Source organism: Lissotriton helveticus, chromosome 4_1 (genome assembly GCF_964261635.1).
Source record: "Lissotriton helveticus chromosome 4_1, aLisHel1.1, whole genome shotgun sequence".
Classification (NCBI taxonomy): Eukaryota; Metazoa; Chordata; class Amphibia; order Caudata; family Salamandridae; genus Lissotriton; species Lissotriton helveticus.
In genome coordinates, this window is record NC_136063.1 from 2128390741 (window position 1) to 2128417489 (window position 26749).

General features: G+C 48.0%; 1 protein-coding gene across 1 annotated transcript in view; it reads left to right on the plus strand.

Annotated features, from left to right (window-relative positions):
* ATRX (ATRX chromatin remodeler) overlaps positions 1 to 26749 on the plus strand; it is a 1815989-nt gene that overhangs the window by 836890 nt on the left and 952350 nt on the right. Inside the window, exon 20 of the mRNA XM_078688830.1 lies at positions 14368 to 14514. Within this exon, the coding sequence (XP_078544956.1) occupies positions 14368 to 14514 (147 nt within the window). The remainder of the gene's footprint in view (positions 1 to 14367; positions 14515 to 26749) is intronic.

Consider the following 26749-nt stretch of genomic DNA (forward strand, 5'->3'; position numbering starts at 1 on the left):
CTGACACCAAGGGTTGATTGTTGAAGCAGAGCCTCTGCTTATGGTAGTCCCAGTCTTTTAAGAGGGTCAAGGCTGGCAGGTCCTCCGGGTGTCCCAAGCTTGCTGTCTGCAGGAGTCGCCGGGATTAAGCAGGAGCAGGTTCCAGGATCGACAGGCTGGTAGGGCTGGGGCCAAGTCAGTGGGTGTCATCCTGTTAGCAGTTGCACAGCGGGTCTTCTTCTTCTTGATCTTCTTTCTTCTTTTCTTATCGGGATCTAAGGAAGGAAGGAAGGTTCAGGGAGCCCCTAAATACTGTATTTAGGGGCGTTAAAGTTAGGGCAAGGGCAGGGACCAATAGGTCCCTGTCCTGGGGTGAGTACACTCCCTAGTCTGCTCTTCTCCTGTGGAGGGGGGCAGGAGCCTAGCTGTGATTGGGCAGGGCTCCCCATCTTCAAGATGACGGGAGCCCGGGGTCGTGCTTCACCTTGCCTCTCCCACCTGAGGGGTGGGGTTGGCACAGGCTGGCACCCCCCCCCTTCTTGACGTAGGGTTTCACGCCAGTCTTCCCACCAGAAATGGGGTCAGAACCGGTGGGGGCCAGTTGCTGGGTGCAGCAAATGGTCTGGAGAAGCTCGCAGAGACGGCAGGCCTTTGAAGCTTCCCCCTGCCCATCCTGGGGGAGGAGACCTAGAACCTCGCCCAAGATGTGCATTGTTGCAGGCCCAGGAGAGCGAGGGGCTCTCCACCCAGGGGTCCAGCAACATGTCTGCTGTGTGGCAGCCTGGGCACACTCAGTCCAGACGTGGATTGTAGGTTAGGTTTCAGGGGGCATCTCTAAGATGCCCTCGGGGGTGCATTTTACATTAAATCCCACACTGGCATCATTTTGGGCTTAATGGGCTGAGAAGTTTGGTACCAAACTTGTCAGTCTTCAGTGTAGTCATTATGGCGCTGTGGAGTTCGTAATGACGACCTCCCAGCACCATATACTCTTAATGGCATCACTGCACTTACAGTGCCCAAGAAAGGCCCTGGGTACTCTAGACGCACAGGGCTCATGCACCTGTGCCCACACCACTGGCATAGGGCACTCGGCTAGAGGGGTGATTGATGTATGCCAGGGCAGTAGGTTTGTGGGCATGGCACACAGAGATGTGTGCCATGTCGACTCTTTGTTAAGTTCTGTACCTAGACACTCAGCCTGCAAAGGCAGTGTGTGGGTGTCAGCGTACAGGGCCTCTAAGGGTGGCACTAAAAGTGCTGCAGCCCTTAGGGGTCTGCTCTGATCACCATGCCCTGGGTACCTAGGGTACAATTTGCTAGGGGCTGACAGGTGGACAGAGATGCCAATTGGGTTTTAGTTTCAACACAGTTTTAGGGAAGGAACACAAGCCCTGGGTACCTGATTGGCAGGAGCCTAGGGCACACTCAGTCAAAGCACATCAGCAGTTCAGAAAAAAGTGGGGGCATACCAATGTAAGAAAGATGGCACTTTCTCACAGGGGGTGGTGTGCACTTTAGATGCCTTTTTGAACCGGGCAGAGTCCACTTTAATGCATGAAATAGTGTTAACAGAACGTGCTCAGGAAGTTAATACGTCTGTCACAACTTCTCTTACGATATCTTCCGCACCTGTATCTCCACCACTGGTGGTAATTCCCCCGCATGAATCTCAGGCAATAAACAAGGAGGGTGCGAGACCTAAAGTTGTTACAAGGGCCCAGAAAGCCAAAAACATCCAACCTTCCCGTCTGAAACCTCCTGGGAAGAAAAGGAAAACAATGGCTAATACTAGGCAATCCATCAATAGCCAATCTATTACCACGGAACCCTTGACTAATCCTGTGCCACAAATGTCGCTTCCGGAGTTCATTCCCCCTGCAGAGACGGTCAGCACCGTTCCTGCAGGTGTAGGTATGAGAGAGTTCTGGCAAAAATTAGAGGAAACTCTAGTGGCGGTTGTATTCCCTTTAAAAGCTGCACTCACTAAAATTGAGAACAGACTAGCAACTCTGGAAAGTCTTATTAACCTTAACACTGTATCGACCCAAGGCCCTAGTCAGTATGCCCCTAGGGTTCCATTCAGTGTCTGAGGCCTCTGTATGTAAATCTTCCCAGACCAGAGCACCCAATCAGTTTATTTCTCCCCCAGGGGGTCCTACTAGCGCCAATCTGCAATTTAATACAGTTTTCCCGGTTTCTGAAGGTGTTCCCTCTCAGCCTCTGGCAGGTCACCTGTTTTCTATTCATTCTAACCGGCAAAAGGGCCAGTTGAGCCCTGTAAACTCAACATCTAATTTCTATTAGCAGCCGGTACACAAGGTGACCATGGAACAGGGTTCCCGCATGGACCCAGGACCCCAGAGGGTAGCAAGGGGGGGAACCATGGGCTCAAAGGTACTTCATCTCCCGCCCGAAGCCACACCACTTACAGTAGTCCTGGTGAATGTCCCCATGCTCCCTCAAGGGGAGTCTGAACACTGGTCTTCTCTGCGTAATAGATCCCTACATTACTTAACTGGGAAAACAGGCTTGACAAGTGAGCTTTTTCGATATTTTAGAATGTCCCGCAGGATAGGTTGGGTGGGACACTCTGATAAGTCCCTTGAGGAAGACTGTGTGGTCCTTTCCTTTGCATCTCCTGCACTTGTCCGCACAATTTTGAGATGGGTGGCTTTTTGGTCAGTTAGAAGTCAGGGGGGTCAGTATTGTGCCACAGGGTTTCTTTTACCATCCTGCAAAAACCTCTCAACGTCGTCCAGAGGGCTTTGGTGGTGGTCTACCACATCTCAGCTACCAGATTCCTGTCAGTAATTTTTACGCTCCACTTTATAATCTGGATGTGGTCGACTGACTGCCAACCCCTACGCAGTGTAACAAAATAGCAGAGGGGTGACCCGGCAACCCTGCGGCCTCTCCGGAGGTTCAGCGTAGTAGAATACCGAGCCCCAGTATTGGTACTAATTTACTTCCTGTTTCCTACTACCACTGTGTGCAATTCCATGCGGCCTATTTGCGGTAATTCCGATACACATGAATTGCGTAATGACGTTAGTGCTCCATATACCACAAAAGGGTTTCCCTCAAGTGCAAGTCAACACCTATCTATTTTCCAAGTGAAACACCTCCAAGAAAGTATTATCCGAAACTAGTATCATCTCTTGGAATATTGCTGGGTTGCGTGCAAAGATTTCAAATCCCGTATGGGTTAAGTTTATAGATAGTATCGACATCTTATGCCTACAAGAAACATGGGAGCTGGAGCCAGTCCATATTTCTGTTGTTTTACCTTTAATACCCCGGCGGTGAAGGGTCTGGGAGGAAGGCCTAAGAGAGGCTTATGTATGTATGTATATATCGAACATGCTAGTGGTGGATAACATTGTTTTTTCAGCGGGGAATTGCTACTACCATCATTCAATTGTATGTAAAACCATCTAAGAGGGCTTGTGGTAAATTTTTACAACAATGTACCTGCAGGAGAGTTGGGGATGGAGCTTTTTAGGATTGGCGGGGCCTTGGAAGCTATTTGTAATTTCAGCTCTATGGATACCGTGATTATTCTGCGGGGGATTTTAACTTTGCACTGTGTAAATCAGCTAACCCGAAAATTGGTGGCATTTGTACGGAAGAGGGGGTATTCAATTGCCATTTTGCACACACTAAGGCTGGGGATCATCTCAATGATTTAATGTCTCGTTATGATTTGGGATTTGCAAGAGAACTTGTTCCCACCCCTGTGATTATGTCCTCGACCTTCAATGGTAGAGGCTTTGTCTCCACCATTGATTTTATGCTGGTTTCACACACCCTTGTCCCGAGTTTGTTGTCCTTTATGATGGGGACTATTGTGTTGAGTGACCATTATCCACTTTGTCTTCAGTTACAACTACAAGCTCAAAACATTGTGAGGAAGAACCATGTGAACCAGGTGATGGGATCCTTAGAGCTAAACAAGACGAATGGGTATGCTCTTCCTTGGTCCAAAGTAGACCCTGAGGTATAAACTAAGCAGCTTATCGCATCCTGTAAAGCTGCTTTCGACATCTGCTTAAATGAGCTTTCTACTGCAGATGACTTAACTCGTTCTTTCCTTGAGATAATTAAAGAGGTTAGGAAGTTACTGACTGCTCAATGCCGTACCGGGCCGAAAACCACTGGCTGGGTCAATAGCGCATGCACCAAGGCATACTCCTACCTGAAGGTTGAGCTCCATAGACAACCTAGATCCCAGGAGGGGATAAGGAGTGCTAGAGCTTCTTAAAGGAGGACAATTTCTGCTAGAAAGAGGTCACTGAGGGAGGAAGCCTGGGAGTCGCTACATACCGCAGCCCGAACAAAGGACTCTGCGCCCTTCTGGAAGATCTTGAGGACCCCACCTCTGAGCAGGGGTGGAGGTCCTTCCATTGAGATTGCAATCCCAGAAAAGGATTGGATAACCCACTTTTCTGCATTATATAATGGCCCAGCCACCGATGAGCAGCCATCTCGGGGTCCTCTCTGCGTACACAATGGCAACCTTCATGTAACGCTGGATGAAATGGTACTGGCTCTTGCCCGTAGCAAGGGGGGCAAGGCTCCGGGCCCTGCTGGCATGCCACTTGACTTGTTCAAGTTAAATGTCCCGCCCTGGGCCCCACTACTAACCCAGATGGTCAACTCCAGTGACTATACCACCTTCCTGATGACTTGGACGGAGTCCATCATTGTCCCAATTTTCAAGAAGGGAAATCGCCAAGATCCTGGTTGTTATAGACCAATTTCCCTTCTTGATCCATGGTGAAGGTGGCAGGCCGGGTTGTCCTGCAGCGACTACAGGACTGGGCAATAGAAAATAATGTTCTATCCGATCTCCAGTATGGGTTTCGGGAGGGTTTGGGAACCCTGGAACAGAGCCGAAACCTGGCAAAGATTGTCGGGACATACACAAGAGCCAAAAAAGGGAGACTATACTTAGTCTTCGTTGATTTGACAGCAGCATTTGACTCTGTAATCCATGCAAGGTTGTGGGGGATTCTTGCAGACCTTGGTGTGGATCCTAATATTATTGCCTTCCTGCACCGTTTCTACGAGGGATCTTCAGCCAGTGTAAGATACGGGGTGGATGGCCAGTGTACAGCAGGATTTCCTGTTAGAAGAGAGATCAGGCAGGGCTGCGTCCTGGCCCCCTTTCTTTTTAATTTATACATCAATGGCCTGGCTAAGGCACTCCTTAAGAGTGGACATGATTTTCCCCAAGTAGGTGGGAGACCTATACCGGCCCTCCTCTACGCAGATGATGCCGTTTTAATGGCGCGTACAGGTAATGGGTTAGAAAGGGTCCTGACCAGTTTTAACACCTTTATGCTTGACTTGGGCTTAAAGATTAATCTTTCTAAAACTTTTACAATGAATTGTGCTATTGGAACCCGAAGTATTATGGCTCGGGACATCTATCTGGATTGTAGTAAGCTCGCAACTACAACTACTTTTTCGTATCTCGGTGTCCTCTTCAGTCATAATGACACATGGACCCGAGCAATTGAGCAGAAAAACACTGGGTTTTAGTAGATCTACCAGCGCCTTGGCTAGTTTTGCAAAGAGACTGGGAAGGAAGCCGCCCGGTGAACTCATGCAAATTTACAAGGCTCAGTGTTCCTCAGCGATTTATGGGGAAGGGGTATGGGGCGTTGCCAATTCCCTTCCCTTACAAACTGTGGAACACTTTCCTCCGGTATATCCTTACAGTCCCTATTGGCACGTCCTCTTTTGTGTGCCATGAGGAGTTGGGTCTCCTGTATCTAGCAGATCTTATCAAACTTGAGCCTATTCTCCTATGGCATAGGATCTGGATTAGTTAGCAGACCCACTTAAATAGAGACATCCTGCTTGACTGTATTAAGTTGGATGGGGTGCTGAAGATGCCCTGGCTTAGGTTTTATTTATAGGTTTATGAACGATCTTGGACACCCAGAGTTTTACTCCAATCCCAGCTGTATGGCTCGAGTATCGAGGAAAACCCTGAAGAAAGAGTGCCTCGAAATGTTGGGTTCTGTTAGAATAGCAGATGAGGCCTCTAAACCTACAGTTATACAACACCAGCTAAGGCTTAGTTCTCTGGTATGGAAGTTTACTTACATTTTTAGGTCGAGCTGGTAAACTGCATCCGAAGGATGCAGGTGTCCAGCTGGAGACCTAATGTTGCCTGTCTCGGAGGAAGGAGGACAAGAGGGTGTTACGAGCTTTTTTCCTGGATTTGTGTGCGCGAACGCGCACGTTCCGTCCTGCGCCGCTCCATGCACTTCCCTCCCATACTCCCAGCCAGTCAGCCTAACGCGCATGCATGCACACAGACACGCACACGCACTTACACTTACACAGACACGCAGGCACCCAGACAGGCAACCCCCTCCCCCCCCCACAGTCACACACACGCATACACACAGACTCCAAGACACATACACACACACACACACGCACGCTCACACACATACACAGCCCGCCGCCGCGCGCGCACACACATGCCCCCGCAGCCCAGCAAATAACAAGGCGAAGCCCCACTCACCGGCTTCCTTGGTGCAGCGGCTCTCACCAGCAGCAGGACTCTTCCTCCCTTCTTCGGCACCGGGGCGCAGGGTAGGCTCCTGCCTGCTCCGGTGCTCCAAACAATCGCGGCTCTTCCGTGGGAGGCGGGGTAGGCTCCCGCCCTCCTACTTCCTGTTTCCGGTTGTCCCGCCCGGCCTGCCTGACTTCCTGGTCGCAGGCCGGCGGCGCGAGCTTTGGACGGACTGCAGCACGCGCTCTCGCGAAGATTTCCCTGCCCTCGCAGTTGTTGTAAGGTAAGAGAAAATTGCAACGAATGCTTCACTTGGCTCCCTAATGCTTCTAAGCACTGTTCTGTTTTTGTGAAATACATTGTCTGGAAGGACGTTGTCTTTCCTCACAGAATCAATCTGTGCAACCATTCAACAACAACTGGTTCAAATATACGCTATCAATGTTTCAAGCTTTATTGCAAATGTCACAAAAAAATGTTAATATTTCACTTCTGTTCTTGGATTTTCGTCACAATAAAATACACTGAACATAATTTCACAAAAGTTCTTTAGAAAAGTTTAAGCTATTGCCATTATAAATTACAATAACTTTTATTTAAGTATTAGTTATTTAAAAAAATTAAACGCCATTGTTATTAGTAATATCAATACATCTAAGTCATGTAAATACAAAACATATTGCATTACAAATGCTATAGGTATCACATTTGCGAAAGTTATAACTATTAGCATTGTAAATGACAAAGCTATTAATTTAGCTATTTAAAAAAAAAAAACATGAATAAAAACTTTGCCATTTACAATACCAATAGCTCAAACTTTCCTAATGCGAGACCTATTGCATTGCAAATGCTTGTTTCCCAAGTGGACATGATAGAATGCTGTTGATAAGATTCAGAGTATGGTACACAGACTAGTGACTACACCCAAAATGAATGATTGGTCAAGAGTGTTACCTCCGTGTTCGTGTGACACTCAGAGCAGTCCACCATCCACCTAGTCTTTTTAGGTCTCGCCTGTCAATGCGCATGTGCATTGAGCTTGCGAGACTATAGGGGCTTAAACAGACTTTAACCAACTTGTGATTCCATGGCGATTCCTTGCAGTGCCCGTCAAATTTAAGCTCAATGCGCAAGCGCATTGACATTAAAAGCGCGTGCACATGAAAGCGACAAGGCTCCCTCCCACGGCTATCCCCACCCCCAGCCGCCAGAACCTCCCCTCGCTCTCCCCGCACACAGCCAGGCTCGCATTTCTCCTCCCCCTCCCCAGCCGCCAGCACCTCCCCTCTCTCTCCCTGCAGTTTCACGGCCTTGTCTCGTCTTAAACCCGCATTTGAGATCTTCGCATTGAATACTAAAACCACCGCCTCAGCCTGCACAACTCATTTAGCAGAAAGGAACGGGCTGCAACTTGCAAAACTCCACGACTCCAAGCGCCACCGCATCAGCCTGCACAACTCTCTTTTTCCCCAGTGAAACAGACTATTTTAAAAAAAAATACGCCAGCCTTCGCCATCTGTTCCCCAGCCCCCAGCCGCCAGCACCTCCCCTCTCTCTCCCCGCACACAGCCAGGCTCGCATTTCTCCTCCCCCCTCCCCAGCCGCCAGCACCTCCCCTCTCTCTCCCTGCAGTTTCACGGCTGCGGTGAGCAGGTTGACACTACGAGAGCAAACCACTACCAACAGAGCAAAGCTTGTTTGTATATGTAAATAAAAAACGAAGTCGACGTTTGGGTGCAGGCATGCCAATAGCACCACTTCCATGCTGTTCCCTTACAATGGGCCAATTAACACGTGTCAGAAGTAAACAGAACAGCGGAGCCAGGAGAGTACAAACTAGACATTACTCCTCCTTTAATCATGCATCCTTTCGGCGGGGCGCGCGCCACACTCTCTCTCTGTTGCCACACGCATTAAACTGCCCAGACAGCCCACCCCCTCCCTCTCCAGCGCGCGCCACGCTCTCCCTCTGTTGCCACACGCATTACACTTAGTAGGCAGACCACCCCCTCCTCCCTATGCTCCCTTGAGTTGCAGGCAGCCCACCTCCTCCCTCTCCATATGGTCGCTCGACTTTACTTTGAGCTTCGCCGCACGTTCTCCCAGGCTCCTTTCTGACCAGGCATTGCGCCTTTTCCATGTACTTCCATGCTCCATAATTTACGGTCAAATACTCTTACTTTTGTTTTGATATGCAAGCATTTAGCATGTGCTTTACTTTTATTTACTTACATATTTTTTTTAAATTTTGAAATTTACGCGCCCAAACTCGTTTCTACTTTTTTATGTAAACATACTCATATTCTCTCTCACATTTTTAAAATCACTTTCTCGACAAACAACACTCTGGGGCAACACTCATGGCCAACACCGCATTACTTAGGGACACCCTAACATCACTCATGGACACCGGCACACTACTTAGGGACACCCCCACGCATCACTCAGGGACACCACCACATCACTCAGGGACACCACCGCATCACTCAGGGACACCACCGCATCACTCAGGGACACCACCGCATCACTCAGGGACACCACCGCATCACTCAGGGACACCACCGCATCACTCTGGGACACCACCGCATCACTCTGGGACACCACCGCATCACTCGGGGACACCACCGCATCACTCGGGGACACCACCGCATCACTCGGGGACACCACCCGATCACTCGGGGACACCACCCGATCACTCGGGGACACCACCCGATCACTCGGGGACACCACCCGATCACTCGGGGACACCACCGCATCACTCGGGGACACCACCGCATCACTCTGGGACACCACCGCATCACTCTGGGACACCACCGCATCACTCTGGGACACCACAGCACCACTCGGGGACACCACAGCACCACTCGGGGACACCACAGCACCACTCGGGGACACCACCACATCACTCGGGGACACCACAGCACCACTCGGGGACACCACTGCATCACTCGGGGACACCACTGCATCACTCGGGGACACCACTGCATCACTCGGGGACACCACCGCATCACTCGGGGACACCACCGCATCACTCAGGGACACCACCGCATCACTCAGGGACACCACCACATCACTCGGGGACACCATTGCATCACTCAGGGACACCACCACATCACTCAGGCACACCACTACACCACTCAGGGACACCACCACTCAGGGACAGCACTGCATCACTCACGGACATCACCACACCACTCGGGGACACCACCACATCACTCAGAGGCACCACCACATCACTCAGAGGCACCACCACATCACTCAGAGGCACCACCACATCACTCAGGGACACCACCGCATTACTCAGGGACACCACCGCATTACTCAGGGACACCACCACACCACTCATGGACACCACCACACCACTCATGGACACCACCACATCACTAAGGAACACCACCACATCACTCAGGGACACCACCACATCACTCAGGGATAACCACCACATCACTCAGAGACACCACCACCCTAGATGCCAACACCCTAGATGCCAACACCCTAGCCCACACAACCCTAGCCCACACCACCCTAACACCCACCAACCTAGCACCCACCAACCTAGCACCCACCAACCTAGCACCCACCAACCTAGCACCCATCACCCTAGCACCCATCACCCTAGCACCCATCACCCTAGCTGCCATCACCCTAGCTGCCATCACCCTAGCTGCCATCACCCTAGCTGCCATCACCCTAGCTGCCATCACCCTAGCTGCCATCACCCTAGCTGCCATCACCCTAGCCGCCAACAATACTAACCGCCAACAACCCTAGCCGCCAACACCCCCACCATAGCCGCAACCACCAGCACCCTAGCCGCCACCACCCTAGCCGCCACCACCCTAGCCGCCACCACCCTAGCCGCCACCACCCTAGCCGCCACCACCCTAGCCGCCACCACCCTAGCCGCCACCACTCTACCGCCCACACTCTACCGCCCACACTCTACCTAACTGATCACCACTACATACAATAACAGTAGTCGCAGCCATGTGCTACATTCACTTGACTCCATGTCCAGGAATTTCTACATTCGAGTAAAAAATAACAAAATTGCTACAGGACCAACAAAAAATGCTGCCAGCTGGTGTAGGAAAGGGAATACACAGCTCTAATGCAGAGAATGCAATATATATGTCTCTTCCTTTAGTTCACCTAATGCAACACATATCTTCTTTCTGATCAAAAAACAATTAAAGTACGAGGAAAAATAACAAACGTCGCTGAGCACAAATGCAAGAAAATTGAGGGAAAATCAAACACATACATGTAACAGTCATCTGATAGGGAAATTTACCGCAGCAGATCTAGTCGTGGGCACAAGATAAAAAATAACCGATTATAAACTTAAGGACAGGCAAAGAATATGTTTATTTGCAGATTTTTAAAAAAAAATGTCTTAGCATACAAAAACATACACACCAACTTACACACACACACACACACACACACACACACACACACACACACACACACACTCACCCACACACACTCACCCACACACACTCACCCACCCACTCTCACCCACCCACTCTCACCCACCCACTCACGCACTCTCAACCACCCACGCACCACTCCCACCCACACAGACCAGCTCTAATGCAGAGAATGCAATATATATGTCTCTTCCTTTAGTTCACCTAATGCAACACATCTTCTTTCTGATCAAAAATCAAATAAAGTACGAGGAAAAATAACAAACGTCGCTGAGCACAAATGCAAGAAAATTGAGCGAAACTCAAACACATACATGTAACAATCATCTGATAGGGAAAATTACTGCAGCAGATCTAGTCGAGGGCACAAGATTAAAAATAACCGATTCTAAACTTAAGGACAGGCGAAGAATGTTTATTTGCAGATTTTTATAAAAAAATGTCATAGCATACAAACATACACAACTTCCACGCGCGCGCGCGCACACACACACACACACACACACACACACACACACACACACACACACACACACTCACTCACTCACTCACTCACTCACTCACTCACTCACTCACTCACTCACTACCACCCACGCACCACTCTCACCCACCCACACAGACCAGCTCTAATGCAGAGAATGCAATATATGTCTCTTTCTTTAGTTCACCTAATGCAACACATCTTCTTTCTGATAAAAAAACAAATAAAGTACAAGGAAAAATAACAAACGTCGCTGAGCACAAATGCAAGAAAATTGAGGGAAACTCACACATACATGTAACAATCATCTGATAGGGAAATTTACTGCAGCAGATCTAGTCGAGGGCACAAGATAAAAAATAACCGATTATAAACTTAAGGACAGTCAAACAATATAAAAGGTAAGTCACGCACTTATGCAACATGTTGCACTATCACGACAAAATAATAACCTTTGCCAATATATTCAATCGAATAGTTCACAATACAACAAAAATATTAATAATATGAACAACCAAAAGCTATACATTGCGTTCATACGCAGCAGAGACACCGTCAACTAATAAACAATTTACTTTAACAAAGACTTTTTTTTTTTACCGAAACAAACACTAAACTAGAAAAAAATATACAAGTCAACAAATACATCACAAAACAATATTAAAAAAAAATTGGCTGTCAGGCGACGCAGCAGACAGCAAACCCGGCACCCCTTCCAAGAACGGCGGGGTCAACAATCAGGGGATTTCCAAAGTTACGCGCTCCAATTAGGACGCTACGTAACACAATGTACCAATCTCATTGGCTGTGAAGCACGTCAATCAAAAAAAGAACATAAACACAAAAAAACACTAGACCGCTACACTAACAAACGTAAGTAACGTTAGGGAACACTAGCACATCTGCCATTTTCATTTAATACACACACACACAACACACACACAAAATAAAAACAACACACATTTATATAAAAACACACACACATACACAACACACACACCCAAAAAATAGAACTAAAACTCCACAATAGCAAATATACACACACACACCAACACACACACACACACACAACAGCCCCCTCACCCTCACACCCCTCACCCTCACACCACTCAGTGCTACAACACATATTGTGTTACAATAGGTGTCACATTTGCGAAAGATAAAACTATTGGCATTGTAAATAACAAAGCTATTCATTTCGCTACTTTCAAAACAAGCACAATTAATAAAAAATGTGTCCTTTACAATACCAATAGCTCAAAATTTCCTAATGCAAGACCTATTGCATTGCTGTGCTTCTCTCCCCTGCTGCACTCTCCTGCTTTCTAGAGATGTGGCCTAACGACCAAAGCTGCCATCTAAGTCACGTAAATACAAAACATGTTGCATTCCAAATGCTATAGGTGTCACATTCGCGAAAGTTATAACTATTGGCGTTGTAAATGACAAAGCTATCAATTTAGCTATTTTAAAAACCAACAAATAAATATAATATTTGTCATTTACAAGACCAATAGCTCCAAGTTTTCAAATGCGAGACCTATTGCATTTCCAATGCTTGTTTTGCAAGTTTTTTAAAGAACTTAGGAAAGTCTGGTTACTTCCCCTTTTAAGACAGCATGGCCTTAGGCAATGCCGTCCAGCACTTGTTTGTTTACAACTTTGAGAATGAACACGTGGCATGGAGGGTATCTACTTTTTTGAAAAAGGCCCTGCGGTTGAGGAAAAACATGTCATTAGAACTCTGGGAGGCTGTCTTTTAGGTGAATTATTGGGACTTGAATTATGTTTGGATTTTATGTAAACAAAATTTTTAATGTAAGGTGTCTTTGCTATTTTATCCTTCCTTTTAACTTGGATATTTTACCTATGCAAATGTATCTTAAATATTTAATGATTGCGATATGTGCTTTTATTACTGTAATTTTCATGGTTGAATAAAGCTTAATTGAATTGAGACGTTTTAGCGTCATTTTCTCCCTATGTGTATTTGCAGTCTCTTATGTTGCAAGGAATAGAGCAGTCTTTTGCCATGTAAAGGATCTTAAGTCCTAGACATGTTGATTACAAACGCTTATCACCATAACTAAATTATCTGATCTTATCAGATTCCAAGTCTGGCAAGACATTTTGATCAGGCTTACTTGAAGACAGATAGCTTACTTAATTACCCATCATATTAAATAACTGAACAGTAAACAGCCAGTGTTTTGGAAATCAGCAACTAAGTAATCACTTTTCGGGTGAGTAGCTGTACTTAAAACAACCCTATTGATTTATTGAGAGTATTTATTCACTTGAAACCCCTGTTTGCCTCTGTTTTCCTGTCTGGTGTTGGGCAGAAGTAGAATTTTCAACCAAGATGCTTCTAGAGATAATTTGATGCACAGTAAGGTATTCACTTCTTGCCACTACCATAATGGACCATGGCTCTTTCTAGCTTGAAAGCTGACACTGCTGACTTTTACGGAATTCATTTCAGTAGTGGAAATGTTAAACCCCTCGCTCCAGCATCAGTGCCCACATGTGAAAAACAGTGTTGAGTCATTTGATGGCCAGGACATCATATACCAGTAACCTTCTTCTGCTTGTAAATGGTCAGACTCCCTTTTGCTCCTGACTCCTTTATGATACCTGCTCCTCATATGGCTTTTGTAAACAGGACTTGATAGCAGTAATTGGGCTGTTTTTAAGTAACATTTGTGTTTGAGTGGAGATGGGGAATCTTGGACTGTAGTGATGATAGTAGTGTCAATATGTTCATCATAGAGATAAGTTGAAGCATGTCTCGTTGTTCCCATTAGTTTATAGACAATCGGGGTACTTTGCATGTTGGCAGTACTCATAGTATTTAAATTTAGCTTACATATTCAGATTGCACCATATTATTAATGGACATTTAACTGATTAATTTATTTTCCAATTTCTATTTCTAGGTTGTTGCTTTTCTTCACACAGTTTTGCTTTGTGAGCATCTGGATTTCAGCACCGCGCTAGTTGTCTGTCCATTAAATACTGCTTTGAACTGGTTGAATGAGTTTGAAAAATGGCAGGAAGGCTTGGCAGATGAGGAGTCTCTACAGGTAAGCTTTTGTTGTTGGTTTGTGATTTTATTATGATATTGTTATATTTGAAGTTACATGTATTTTTTGGACTTGAAATGACAATTACTTCATAATGTGTAATTGAAAGTAACAAGGGACATGAATGCAGCAGAAATAGCTATGTTGACAATACTTTGTACAAAGAAACAATAGTTGACTAGTTTTTTTTAATGTAAACACATTTAAAAGTTTTAACTGTCAAGTTACAACGCAACATTACTGCGACTCATCACCCTTGACTTTAATAATGGTATTAAACATGAACAGTGCCCATCCATGGCTAATAACTATTCTAGAATCCACTGTACGCTGGCCAGAGTGGACAAATCTGATGCCTCAAGGGTTCATTAAAGAGGCCTGTGAATTATTGCAGCTGATTCTGGTTGAGGGGGATAGGTGTTTATATATCTAAACTGTAAGTATGTTCTACGATCCCACGTACACTCGAATATTGTAATGGCGACAGTGATCAATTTCCAGACATAAGACATAGGGAAGAGGTGTGGCGCTGCGGCCAGGGCGACTGACACTGGACATGGGGCTCACGGTTTGATCCCCAGCACGGGCGGCAGATTAGCCCAGCACCATGTGACTCTGGGCAATAGCTCGCTTAATCTTCTGGACGGCCCCCAGCGCCGGGATGCCTCAGGGTAGCTGTGCGCTTTACAAATACTGGATTTACATAACTGTGAGGACAATGTTAATTTTCATATTGACCTTTGAGTGAATTACTGGATCCCTTAAGTGAGTTATTTCCATCCCAATGCATAATGTTTAGAGAGTGTCAGAAAACCTGCTATGTGGATTTGTAGAGTGCAGCTAATCACCCTTAAGGGTATGCAGGTGCTGAGTATGGCAGGCCTGAGTGGGGAGGAGTAGATCATGCCTGTTTTGTCTTGAAGAGTCTAAAGGTTCTTTGGGAAGTCCAGAAGGGAGGTTGAGGTTCTGAGGTGTTTCCAGGTCTTTGCTGCAAGATATGAGAAGGAGGGTCCCCCGGTTCTGGTCTTCTTTTTTTTCTTTTAAAATAACATTTTATTTAATTCGGGATCTGCAATACATTCCTCATACAGACAAGGATACTTGAATAACATCTCATCGAGCAATAAAACATACAGTGATGGACAGGATATACAGTTACGCTTATTACATCTTATCGTCTAATCCATGGTCTACAAGAGGAGGGGCACATATATGACCTCTGTATTCATTCCATTTGCCCCATACCCTCCCCCATTTCTTGGGGCACCCTCTGTGACTGTCGCTTTTTCAGCCACAATGATCATATCCATGCCTCTACACGACTCTGTCACTGTTGGGTTTTGTACTGCACCCCATTTCTGATGAATGTGCGGAGTGTGAATGTTGCTCTCCCCACTTTTGGTATTTTTCAAATTGCGCGATGGCAAGGCGAAACCCAGGTTGCACGCAAAAGGTCAAATATGTTAAAGAAATTTCGATTGGATTAATTTGGTATATATGGTGTGCACACCACCACATTCATCATGAACACTAACTGCCACATGGTGTTTCACCCAAAGATGAAATATTTTTGGAGAAAAGGAATCACCGTCTGAAAGGCGCCACATCATTAGAACAGCGAGTTCCTGGGCAGCGAGTATGGAGGCATTCTGAAAGGACATAGACACTTGTGTAATGTAAACACATTTGAATAATATGATGGTTTGATGTTTTGCGTACATGTAGGCTTCTATGGCATTATGATGCATTATGGAAGCGTAAGTTCACAAAGGCACACCCACGGTTAACCTTTCACCTCGACTGTTTGCGCATGAAGGGGAGGGGTCAAATTAGTTTATAAGTTGGGTGGGAAGAAGGAGAGAGTAATTAGGAGTTCATGACGAACCGGGACTGTGATTAGGAGAATGTAAAAGCAGGTACGCATTGCGCGCGATTGGTATTAGTGAGGTTCAGTAGTAAATCGTGTTATCTGAACTTAAGCATTTAAACTGATAAAGCCACAGGCTTGCGTAAATGATAAATACATAATTGGGTTAATGTTATTAATAAATAGCGCAAGAACCATGTGAGATAAGAGACCGGGTGTTCATAAAAATATGCATGAACAAATAGCTAGAAAGCCTAATTTTCGAGCCTTTTGACCTCGAAAACTGTAAGTTTTGATCGTTTCTGGCTTAAGTATCAGGGGTGATTTTATGAGAATGACGGTTTAATTTTATAATGCCATAACATTGTTTTGAATAGTACATATGTACGAGATAGATTTTAGATTCGAATGTGGGTTCGTTCAGATTAAATTTAATATAAAACTTGTGTGAAATTTCAGATACCCCTGACGAAGAGCAAGCAATTGCTCAAAATGCATTGGGTCACAAATTAAAGAATGCTGCTGACAACTACTTTTTGTGTATGGATCGTATTTACACAGAGGCCTGGATGGGCACATGTTGATACGTAAAGTTTCAAAAGCAATTTGGTGACGATGTGGAACAGACGGAATCACAGAAGATAATATGACAGAGTAAAGGATAAAATATGGATAAATATTAATGAGACAAACGGACAAATATATGATGGATCTAGCATCCGAAATAAATGCAGTGCACCGGGGTGCGGAGTGTGAATGTTGCTCTCCCCACTTTTGGCACCCCATTTCTGAGCAATGTTTCGCTTTGCTACTATCATCCCTGTTGTTGCCCACTGTCTGTTTGCGTGGTTGTGGTCCATTGGTCCCCATATGTTTAGGAGGCAGCATTTGGGAGAAAGCGGAACTATGTTCCCGCTAACTTCTGGGATGATATCCATTACTTGTGTCCACTGTCCAGTATGACGCAATCCCTGTACACTCCCACAAAGTATGATAAAATTTGCCCAAACCCTCACTGGTGCGCAAACAGTAGGGGTCTGAGGCTCTACCTATCGTGTGCATTTGTCACTCTTGTGAAATAGGTCCTATCTAGTATCTTTAGTTGGATGAGGCGGCTGCCTGATTATTAATAATCTTCCGGTATGTAAGGGATGTAAGGGAGATCGCCTTTTTGTGTAAATAATCAGTCAGTAGTCGCTCCTCTAAGGGCTGCTGTTTCCCAGGGTACCTAGTCTTATCAGTGTCCCACAGTGGGGTGTGTTGCGTGAGCTTGTCTGCACACCCTGTCCTCCACTGACAACATCCTCCTCGGAGACCAGAACTTTCACCTTGAGAACAACAATGACAAGAACTCCACAACCCTGATCGATAACCTTGCCAACCTCGGACTGAAGCAACTCGTCACAACGCACACCCACTCCACCGGCTACACACTCGCCCTGTCTTCTCCTCAAGCCTGCACGTCTCCGCCAGCCACACCACCAAACTCCTCTGGACTGACCACCGATGTATCCACTTCGCCTTCCAGAAACCCACCACACACCACTGCACCCAACATATCCCCTGCCGCAGCTAGAGCAGAATCTCCGAAGACCAACTACATGCAAACCTCGCTCTCAGCCCACCCACCGAACCCTCCAACACCGACGACACTGCCCACAGCCTCAGAAGCTGGATCGAGGACTGCGCCAACACCCTCGCCCCGCTGAACCCTCCCCCCCCCCCCCCCCCCCCCCCACACACACACACACAGAGACACCAGCATGAGGACCAGCTGGTTCACCCCAGAACTCCTAGCCTCCAAGCAAGCCTGCCGGAAACTAGAGAAGAAATGGCACAGTGAACAAACTCCGGACAGCCACGCAGCACACAAGGACACCATCCGCAACCACCACCACCTCCTCATCAGGGCGGCCAAGAGGACCTCCTTCAAAGACCGCCTCGACAATGCACACAATAGCAAGGAGCTCTTGAACATCGTGAAGGAACTCTCCATCCCGAGCTCCAACACCGACATCCCGCTGTCGCACGCCCTGTGCGACTCCCTCGCCAACTTCTTCCACTGCAAGATAGCAGACATCCACGACAGCTTCAACACCCAGACAGCCCGAACAGACAGCAACACAACAGACCCTCCGCACACCATCGACCACTGCCCCTGCTAGCCTGGGCCAACGTGAGCATCGATTACCCCATCAAGACCATGCGCACAATCCACTCCGGCTCTCCGTCAGACGCAGTCCCACACCACGTCTTCACCAGAGCAAGCTGCTCCATTGCACCCCACCTGCGCAACGTCATCAATCTCTCCCTCGAGACCACGACCTTCCCAGAGATCTGGAAACACGGCGAGATCAACACCCTACTCAAAAAACCTAAGGCAGACCCAAGAGACCTCAAGAACTTCCGGCCCATCTCTCTGCTCCCCTTCCCGGCCAAGGTCATCGAGAAAACCGTCAACAGACAGCTAACCCCATACCTCGAAGAAAACAGAATCCTCGACCCTTCCCAGTCAGGGTTCCGCAGCAACCACAGCACCGAGACTGCCCTCATCGTCGCCACCGACGACATCAGAACCCTGCTAGACAGCGACGAGACCGCAGCACTCATCCTCCTAGACCTCTCTGCCGCCTTCAACACCGTCTGCCACCGCACACTAAGCACACGCCTCCACGCCACAGGGATCCGGGACAAGGCTCTGGATTGGACCACCTCCTTCCTCTCCGGCAGAACCCAGAGCATCCGCCTCCCCCATTCCGTTTCAAAGCCTCCGAGATCATCTGCGGCATACCCCAGGGATCCTCCCTCAGCCCGACGCTGTTCAACATTTACATGGCCCGCTCTCACACGTAGCCCAACAGCACGACCTCAAGATAATCTCCTACGCCGACGACACTCAGCTGATCCTCTCCCTCACCAAGGACCCCATCACCGCCAAAGCAAACCTCCACGAAGGAATGAAGGCCGTTGCCGACTGGATGAAGACCAGTTGTCTGAAGCTGAACTCAGACAAGACGGAGGTCCTCATCCTCGGCTCCAACCCTTCAGCCTGGGACGACTCCTGGTGGCCGACGGCACTGGGGGCAGCCCCGACACCCACCGACCACGCACGCAACCTGGGAATCATCCTTGACTCAACGCTCTCAATGACCAAGCAAGTCAACGTCTTCTCCTCCTCCTGCTTCAACACCCTCCGCATGCTCCGCAAAATCTACAGATGGATCCCAACAGAAACAAGAAAGACAGTTACCCAGGCCCTCGTCAGCAGCAGACTCGACTATGGAAACGCCCTCTACGCGAGAGCCCCGACCAAGCTCATCAAACAACAACGCATCCAAAATGCCTCGGCACTACTGATCCTCGACGTACCACACCACGCCATAGCACCCCTCACCTGAGAAACCTGCACTAGCTCTGCGTCAACAAGAGGATATCCTTCAAGCTCCTCACCCACGCACACAAGGCACTCCACAAGACCGGCCCAGCCTACCTCAACAGACGGCTCTCCTTCTACATCCCCAACCGCCAGCTATGCTCCGCCGACCTCTCATTCGCCACCGTCCCACACATCTGAAGATCAACCACCGGTGGGAGATCCTTTTCCCACCTCGCTGCCAAGACATGGAACACCCTCCCACTGAGCCTATGACCAAGACCTGCTGACCTTCAGGAGGATACTCAAGACCTGGCTGTTAGATCGGTAGCGCCCCCCTCCAGCGCCTTGGGACCGTAGCGGGTATGTAGTACGCTTTACAAATGATTGATTGATTGATGTGATGTTATGTGGGTTCAACGTGGTAGGTTTGAGAATGAGGCTGCCTGCCACATTCTGGATGGTTTGCAGTCTTCTCATGACTTGCTTGGTGGTACGACCATAGATGGCGTTTCTGTAGTCTAGTTTGCTGGTGGTGAGGGTGACGTTTATTCCAGGGTTGCTTGGGAGCTATAGAATCTTCCTCAGTATCTCCAGGGTGTGGAAGCAGGATGACGGTGCTGCTTTGTGCGGTCACTGCCAGTTTGCTGTCAATGATGATTCTGAGGTTCTGGTGTGGGTGCTAGGTGTGGTTGTGGGTCTGAGTGCAGCCGGCCGACATGCAGAGTCCCACGGTGTGGTGTTCTGGCAGAAGATCACTACTTCTGTCTTATTGGTGTCGAGTTTGAGAAAGTCCTCTTTCATCCTGTTAGCAATTTTGTCATGCAAGTGATGAACTTGTTTCTTGTGTTGGAGGTCATGTCTGTGAGGGAGAGTATGAATTGTGCGACGTTGGTGTGGAAAAGGATGCTGATGTTTGTGCAGAGGTCAGAGGGATCATGTATATGTTGAAGAGGGTCAGACTGAGGAATGGCCCTTGAGGCCCCCTTCAAATGACTTTTCAGGCTTCTGAGTTGTGGGATGCCAAGCTTATAGCTTTAGTTCTATATAAAATCATAATTTTGAATATTTGTACTGCCAGCTCCAAATGTGTAATAACCACTTGTCCCATGCCTGCCAAGGTAGGGCTATACATAATTAAATCATTTTTAACTTAATTAGAGAGCATGAATTACAGGAAATATAATTTATTGAGGTCCACTTTTAATTTGTGGATACAGATTTGCTTCTTCATAGTTACACAGGCCATTAGAAATCCTTAGTACACATTGGGATTTGCACCATCTCTCTATAATCATCCGCTCATGCGGAGATGTCCATCCTGACTCAGTAATCCACAGTGCCTGTTTGGGTTTGCATATATAATCATTGATTATTAGTATATGGTCAGATTTGCACCACTACCCATACCCGCCATAAACCCTAAAAATTCCCTTGCCACCCAAAAACCTATACCCACCCTAAACCCTAAAAAAGCCCGTAGCACCCTAAAACCCATACCCACCCTAAACCCTATAATTTCCCTTGCCACACAAAAAAGTTGTACGCATCCTACAACCTAAATATCCCATATCACCTAAAGACTCATACCCAACCTAAAACGTAAAAAATCCCTTACCACCCAAAAACCCATATCACCCCTAAACCCTCATAATTCTTGTGCTGCCCAAATACCCATACCCACCCTAAACCCTAATAAAATCCTTTATCACCTAAAAACCTATACTCACCCTAACCCTAAAAAATACCTTACCACCAAAAACCCATGCCCACCCTAAACCCAAGAAATTCCCTTGCCATCCAAAAGCACATACCCACCCGAAACCCTGAAACAAACCTCACAACCGAAAAACCCATAACCACCTTAAACCCTAAAAATTCCTTATCACCGGAAAACCCATTCACACCCTAAACCATAAAGTTTCCCTTGCCCCGCAAAAACCCCACCCACCCTAAACCTTAATAATTCTCTTGCCACCCAAAAACCAATACACACCATAAACCCTATAAAATTCCTTGCCACCAAAAATTCCACACACACCCTAAACAATAATAATACCCCTGCCACCCAAAAACACATACCCACCCTAAACCCTAAAATATCCCTTACCATTCAAAAACCCATACTCATCCTAAACCCTCAAATCCCTTGCCAGTCAAAAACCCATGCCCAACCTAAAAAAATTCTTGCCACCCAAATATCCACACAAACACTAAACTCTAAAAGATTAATTACTACCCAAAAATCCATACCCATCATAAACCCTTAAGGTTCCCTTGCCACCCAAAACCTATGCACACCCTAAACCCTAAAAATCCCTTACTACCCAAAATACCCTTAAACACCCTAAACTGTAAAAAATCCAATACTACCCAATACCACCCAAAAACCTATAAAAATTCCCTTACCACGTAAAAACACATTCACACCCAAATACTTAGAGTTCCCTTGCTACCCCAAATCCCATACCGACCCTAAACCCTAAAAATCCCTTTCCACTCAAAAATCCATACCAACGCAAAACCCTTAACATTCTCTTACCACCCAAAAACTAGGGTGGGCCGAATTTGCTTAGTCGCGCTACGCAAAGCTCCGCGAAACTGCAAAAAGTCTCCGCAAGCACGCAAAAGTTCCGCAAACTCACGGAATTGCTTGTTCCACCCGTTCCCAATGCTTTTTTCCTGTTCACCAATGCTGTTCGGGGAGTGAGTAGAAAAACGTCCGCACCACCCTGATTTTTAGGTCGAGCTAGAGTTGCGCATGCGTAGCATGCAGTCTAGCTCGGCAACTATTGTTTTTAGTTTGCTGGGAATCTGAGACAGCATTCGGCCACGCGCCTCTGCCGTCTCAGATTTGTCCTCGTGAGCGCGCTTTTGCTGTTGGCTGCTTGCTGTGTGCGCGTGTGGGTCAGAAAGTGCCGTCCTCTATGCTAGGCAGGCAGACAGACACAGACACTCGCGCACACACCCTTCCCCCCCCCCCACCCACCAACCAGTCATCGGGGTCTTTTAACACACACACACACGAATACATAGACACGCATACACACGCGCGCACACATCCCCCTCACACCCCACTCACCAGGTACTTATCGCGTGTCCTTCGGCAGCCAGCGGGTCATTCTTGTTAACAGGCGGGGGCCGCGGGGCTCTCCACGAGCACGGGAGCCCCACTAGCTGAGACCGAAATCTTCCGGCGAGCACAGCAGCGCGGCTCCTGTCTGCTTCCTGTATTTGTCCTGCCCCGCCCCCGTCCCAACAAAGGTTGCCTGGCTTCCTGTTGAAGCCGGGCTGCGGCGGTGAGTTTGAAGGGTTCAGCATTCGATCCTGCCGGCTTCATTTATTAGACGTGTAATACTATACAAAATCCTTTCCACACTATCCCACAAACGAAATCATTTATTTGTGAAAAGAATCCACTACAGCGCTGATTTCTTCTCCTTGTTTGAATTGCTGACGATCACCGCAGACTAGCCGACCGTTCGAAGTAACCCTTTGGCGTCTCCTGCCGACGCAAAAGGTAAGTCTATGCGATGCTTTGTTGTTATCGAAAATATTTTTGAATATTAGACTTTTGAAATTCTAATTCTTGACGTCCACTCTTTGCTTCTGAAACCCTGCAATTATAAGACCGCTTCCCTTGAATCGTCTCTCTCGACCTCAACGTATTTATGTCCAGAACCCATCACTCGTAAACAAATAATTTAATTACATTGTAAGCATCCATGGCCTCCATCCACATAGTGCTTCCGAACCTTGCTAGAGGTAGACACACAACGCACTGCCTTCCAGAGAGGACTCACAATCATATTACGGTACAGATAGTTAATAAAGGTACCTTGGTGTTTGCAGACAGACTTCGTTTTTCTTGGAGATGTGCCCTATAATCCTCACAAAGCAATATACAGGCCTGTAGCATTTTTATTAGACATCATGTTTTGTGCATCCCTGATCATTATCATTCGTTTTTATTATGGCATTAATGTTTAACTCATCTGGTGACTTTTAATGACGTACATTGAGGTATAGTGTCTTCACGAGTGGGTGTGTCTAGTTTATAGGTGTCGCGGCATATACCCGTGTTTCTATATAAGAAATAAACGTTTTCGCAGTCCCAGTCTCCGAGCCAGTTTTGATTTCTCTCAAATATCCTCGTCTTCCGGCTCTGTACTGTCCCAGGTCGTGCGCTGGTTTCCTGACACTTACAGCCCGGGTTGTCACAACAGGATACCTCCCTGCCCCAAACGCCCGTTTACCTGCATTTTGAGGAGTCTGGCGCCAGCCACTTAAAGCTCGAGCCAAAGGAGGGGCCCGGACTCAGCTCGAGGTCCCCTTGGACCCTCGAGCCCAAAATGAGCCAAGCTTTAATGTAGATGCAGCCTGCCACCAACGGTATATCCTGTCTGTGTATACGTACACATTTATTTTTATGGGGAATGTTTAGGTGGCATGAAATGGGTTCAATTCCTTGGAAGCTGAAGCTTCTTTGGCTCTTACTGGAAGCAGTGGAATATTTCACGAGTGCTCTTTTAGAGCCTGTGACTCTTTAGAAAATGTATTTCAAAATGTGCTTAAAAAGATTCTTGAGCGAAGACCCTCCCACCCCATACTCTCCTAAAATAAATGTGGTTTACTCCCTTAAAGCACTGGAATTCAGGGCAATGTTAAACCCTGTCACTTTCAAAGGTACTATACACCACTGATGAGCAGAAGTGGTGGGGGAACAGAAAGGGCAGTGTACGAGCAGGGAGGGCAGTAGGCAACAGCAGAGTTTTGGGAATGAAATTAAATCAATGACAAACCTTTCAACTGATACACTTGTTTAGATTTTACAAGTGGATACGCCCACCGCACTCCCATCCTACCTGTCATTCTTTTCAATTCATATTCAAAATCGAGTCCTGCAACCTGGGTTGCATCATTAATTTGGTTGACAGGGGTTCAGTCAGTGACCCTAGTGTGCGGACGTAAATGAAGAGGGCAGTTATGAGGAGAGTGCAAAAAGGACTTCTCACACCACCAAGCACAGAACCCTGGTTTAGAAAAGTCTCCCCCAGCATCACTCAGCACCACCACAGCGCCACCCCAGCACCACTCAGCACCACCACATCATCACTCAGCGCTACCCCAGCATTACTCAGCACCACCCCATTATCACTCAGCAGCACCACAGCACCACTCAGCACCACCACAGCATCACTCAGCGCCACCACAGCATCACTCAGCGCCACCCCAGCATCACTCGGCACCTCCACAGCATCACTCGGCACCTCCACAGCATCACTCAGCACCTCCACAGCATCACTCAGCACCTCCACAGCATCACTCAGCACCTCCACAGCATCACTCAGCACCTCCACAGCATCACTCAGCACCTCCACAGCATCACTCAGCACCTCCACAGCATCACTCAGCACCTCCACAGCATCACTCAGCACCTCCACAGCATCACTCAGCACCTCCACAGCATCACTCAGCACCTCCACAGCATCACTCAGCACCTCCACAGCATCACTCAGCACCTCCACAGCATGACTCCCGGCCTCCACAGCATGACTCCCGGCCTCCACAGCATGACTCCCGGCCTCCACAGCATGACTCCCGGCCTCCACAGCATGACTCCCGGCCTCCACAGCATGACTCCCGGCCTCCACAGCATGACTCCCGGCCTCCACAGCATGACTCCCGGCCTCCACAGCATGACTCCCGGCCTCCACAGCATGACTCCCGGCCTCCACAGCATGACTCCCGGCCTCCACAGCATGACTCCCGGCCTCCACAGCATGACTCCCGGCCTCCACAGCATGACTCCCGGCCTCCACAGCATGACTCCCGGCCTCCACAGCATGACTCCCGGCCTCCACAGCATGACTCCCGGCCTCCACAGCATGACTCCCGGCCTCCACAGCATGACTCCCGGCCTCCACAGCATGACTCCCGGCCTCCACAGCATGACTCCCGGCCTCCACAGCATGACTCCCGGCCTCCACAGCATGACTCCCGGCCTCCACAGCATGACTCCCGGCCTCCACAGCATGACTCCCGGCCTCCACAGCATGACTCCCGGCCTCCACAGCATGACTCCCGGCCTCCACAGCATGACTCCCGGCCTCCACAGCATGACTCCCGGCCTCCACAGCATGACTCCCGGCCTCCACAGCATGACTCCCGGCCTCCACAGCATGACTCCCGGCCTCCACAGCATGACTCAGGGCCTCCACAGCATGACTCAGGGCCTCCACAGCATGACTCAGGGCCTCCACAGCATGACTCCCGGCCTCCACAGCATGACTCCGGGCCACCACAGCATGACTCAGGGCCACCACAGCATGACTCAGGGCCACCACAGCATGACTCAGGGCCACCACAGCATGACTCAGGGCCACCACAGCATGACTCAGGGGCACCACAGCATGACTCGGGGGCACCACAAGATCACTATGCGCTACCACAGCATCACTGAACGCCACAGCATCACTCGTCGCCACCACAACATCACTCCGCGCCATTACAGCATCAATCTGTGCAACCATTCAACAACAACTGGTTCAAATATGTTCTCTCAATGTTTCAAACTTTATTACAAATGTCACAAAAAGATGTGTTCGAGGCATATGGGCTGCAGATGGTACATTTATGAATAGATCGCCATCTGGTGTTGGGCTCGGATGATTGCACTTGTTTTTCTTCTGGAGAAGTCTTTGTCGTCATAGATGACTCCTCCTCTTAGTGTTAGTGCGCATGGGCATCGGCTCCATCCTTAGATTGTTTTTTTTCCGCCATCGGGTTCGGATGAGGATCGAAGCGCTCCGGACCGACTTCGATAAAGAAGGTCATATTCGGCGCGTAACCCTTTCCAATTTGACGGTATTGTTATCGAACGCGACTTCACTTCCATACCGACGCGTTTCGAAGGACGACGACTACGAGAAACTCGAAGTAGTCCAGCCCGGGGTCCATGGAAAGGACTCCATTCAAAAAATGTCCAACGTGTG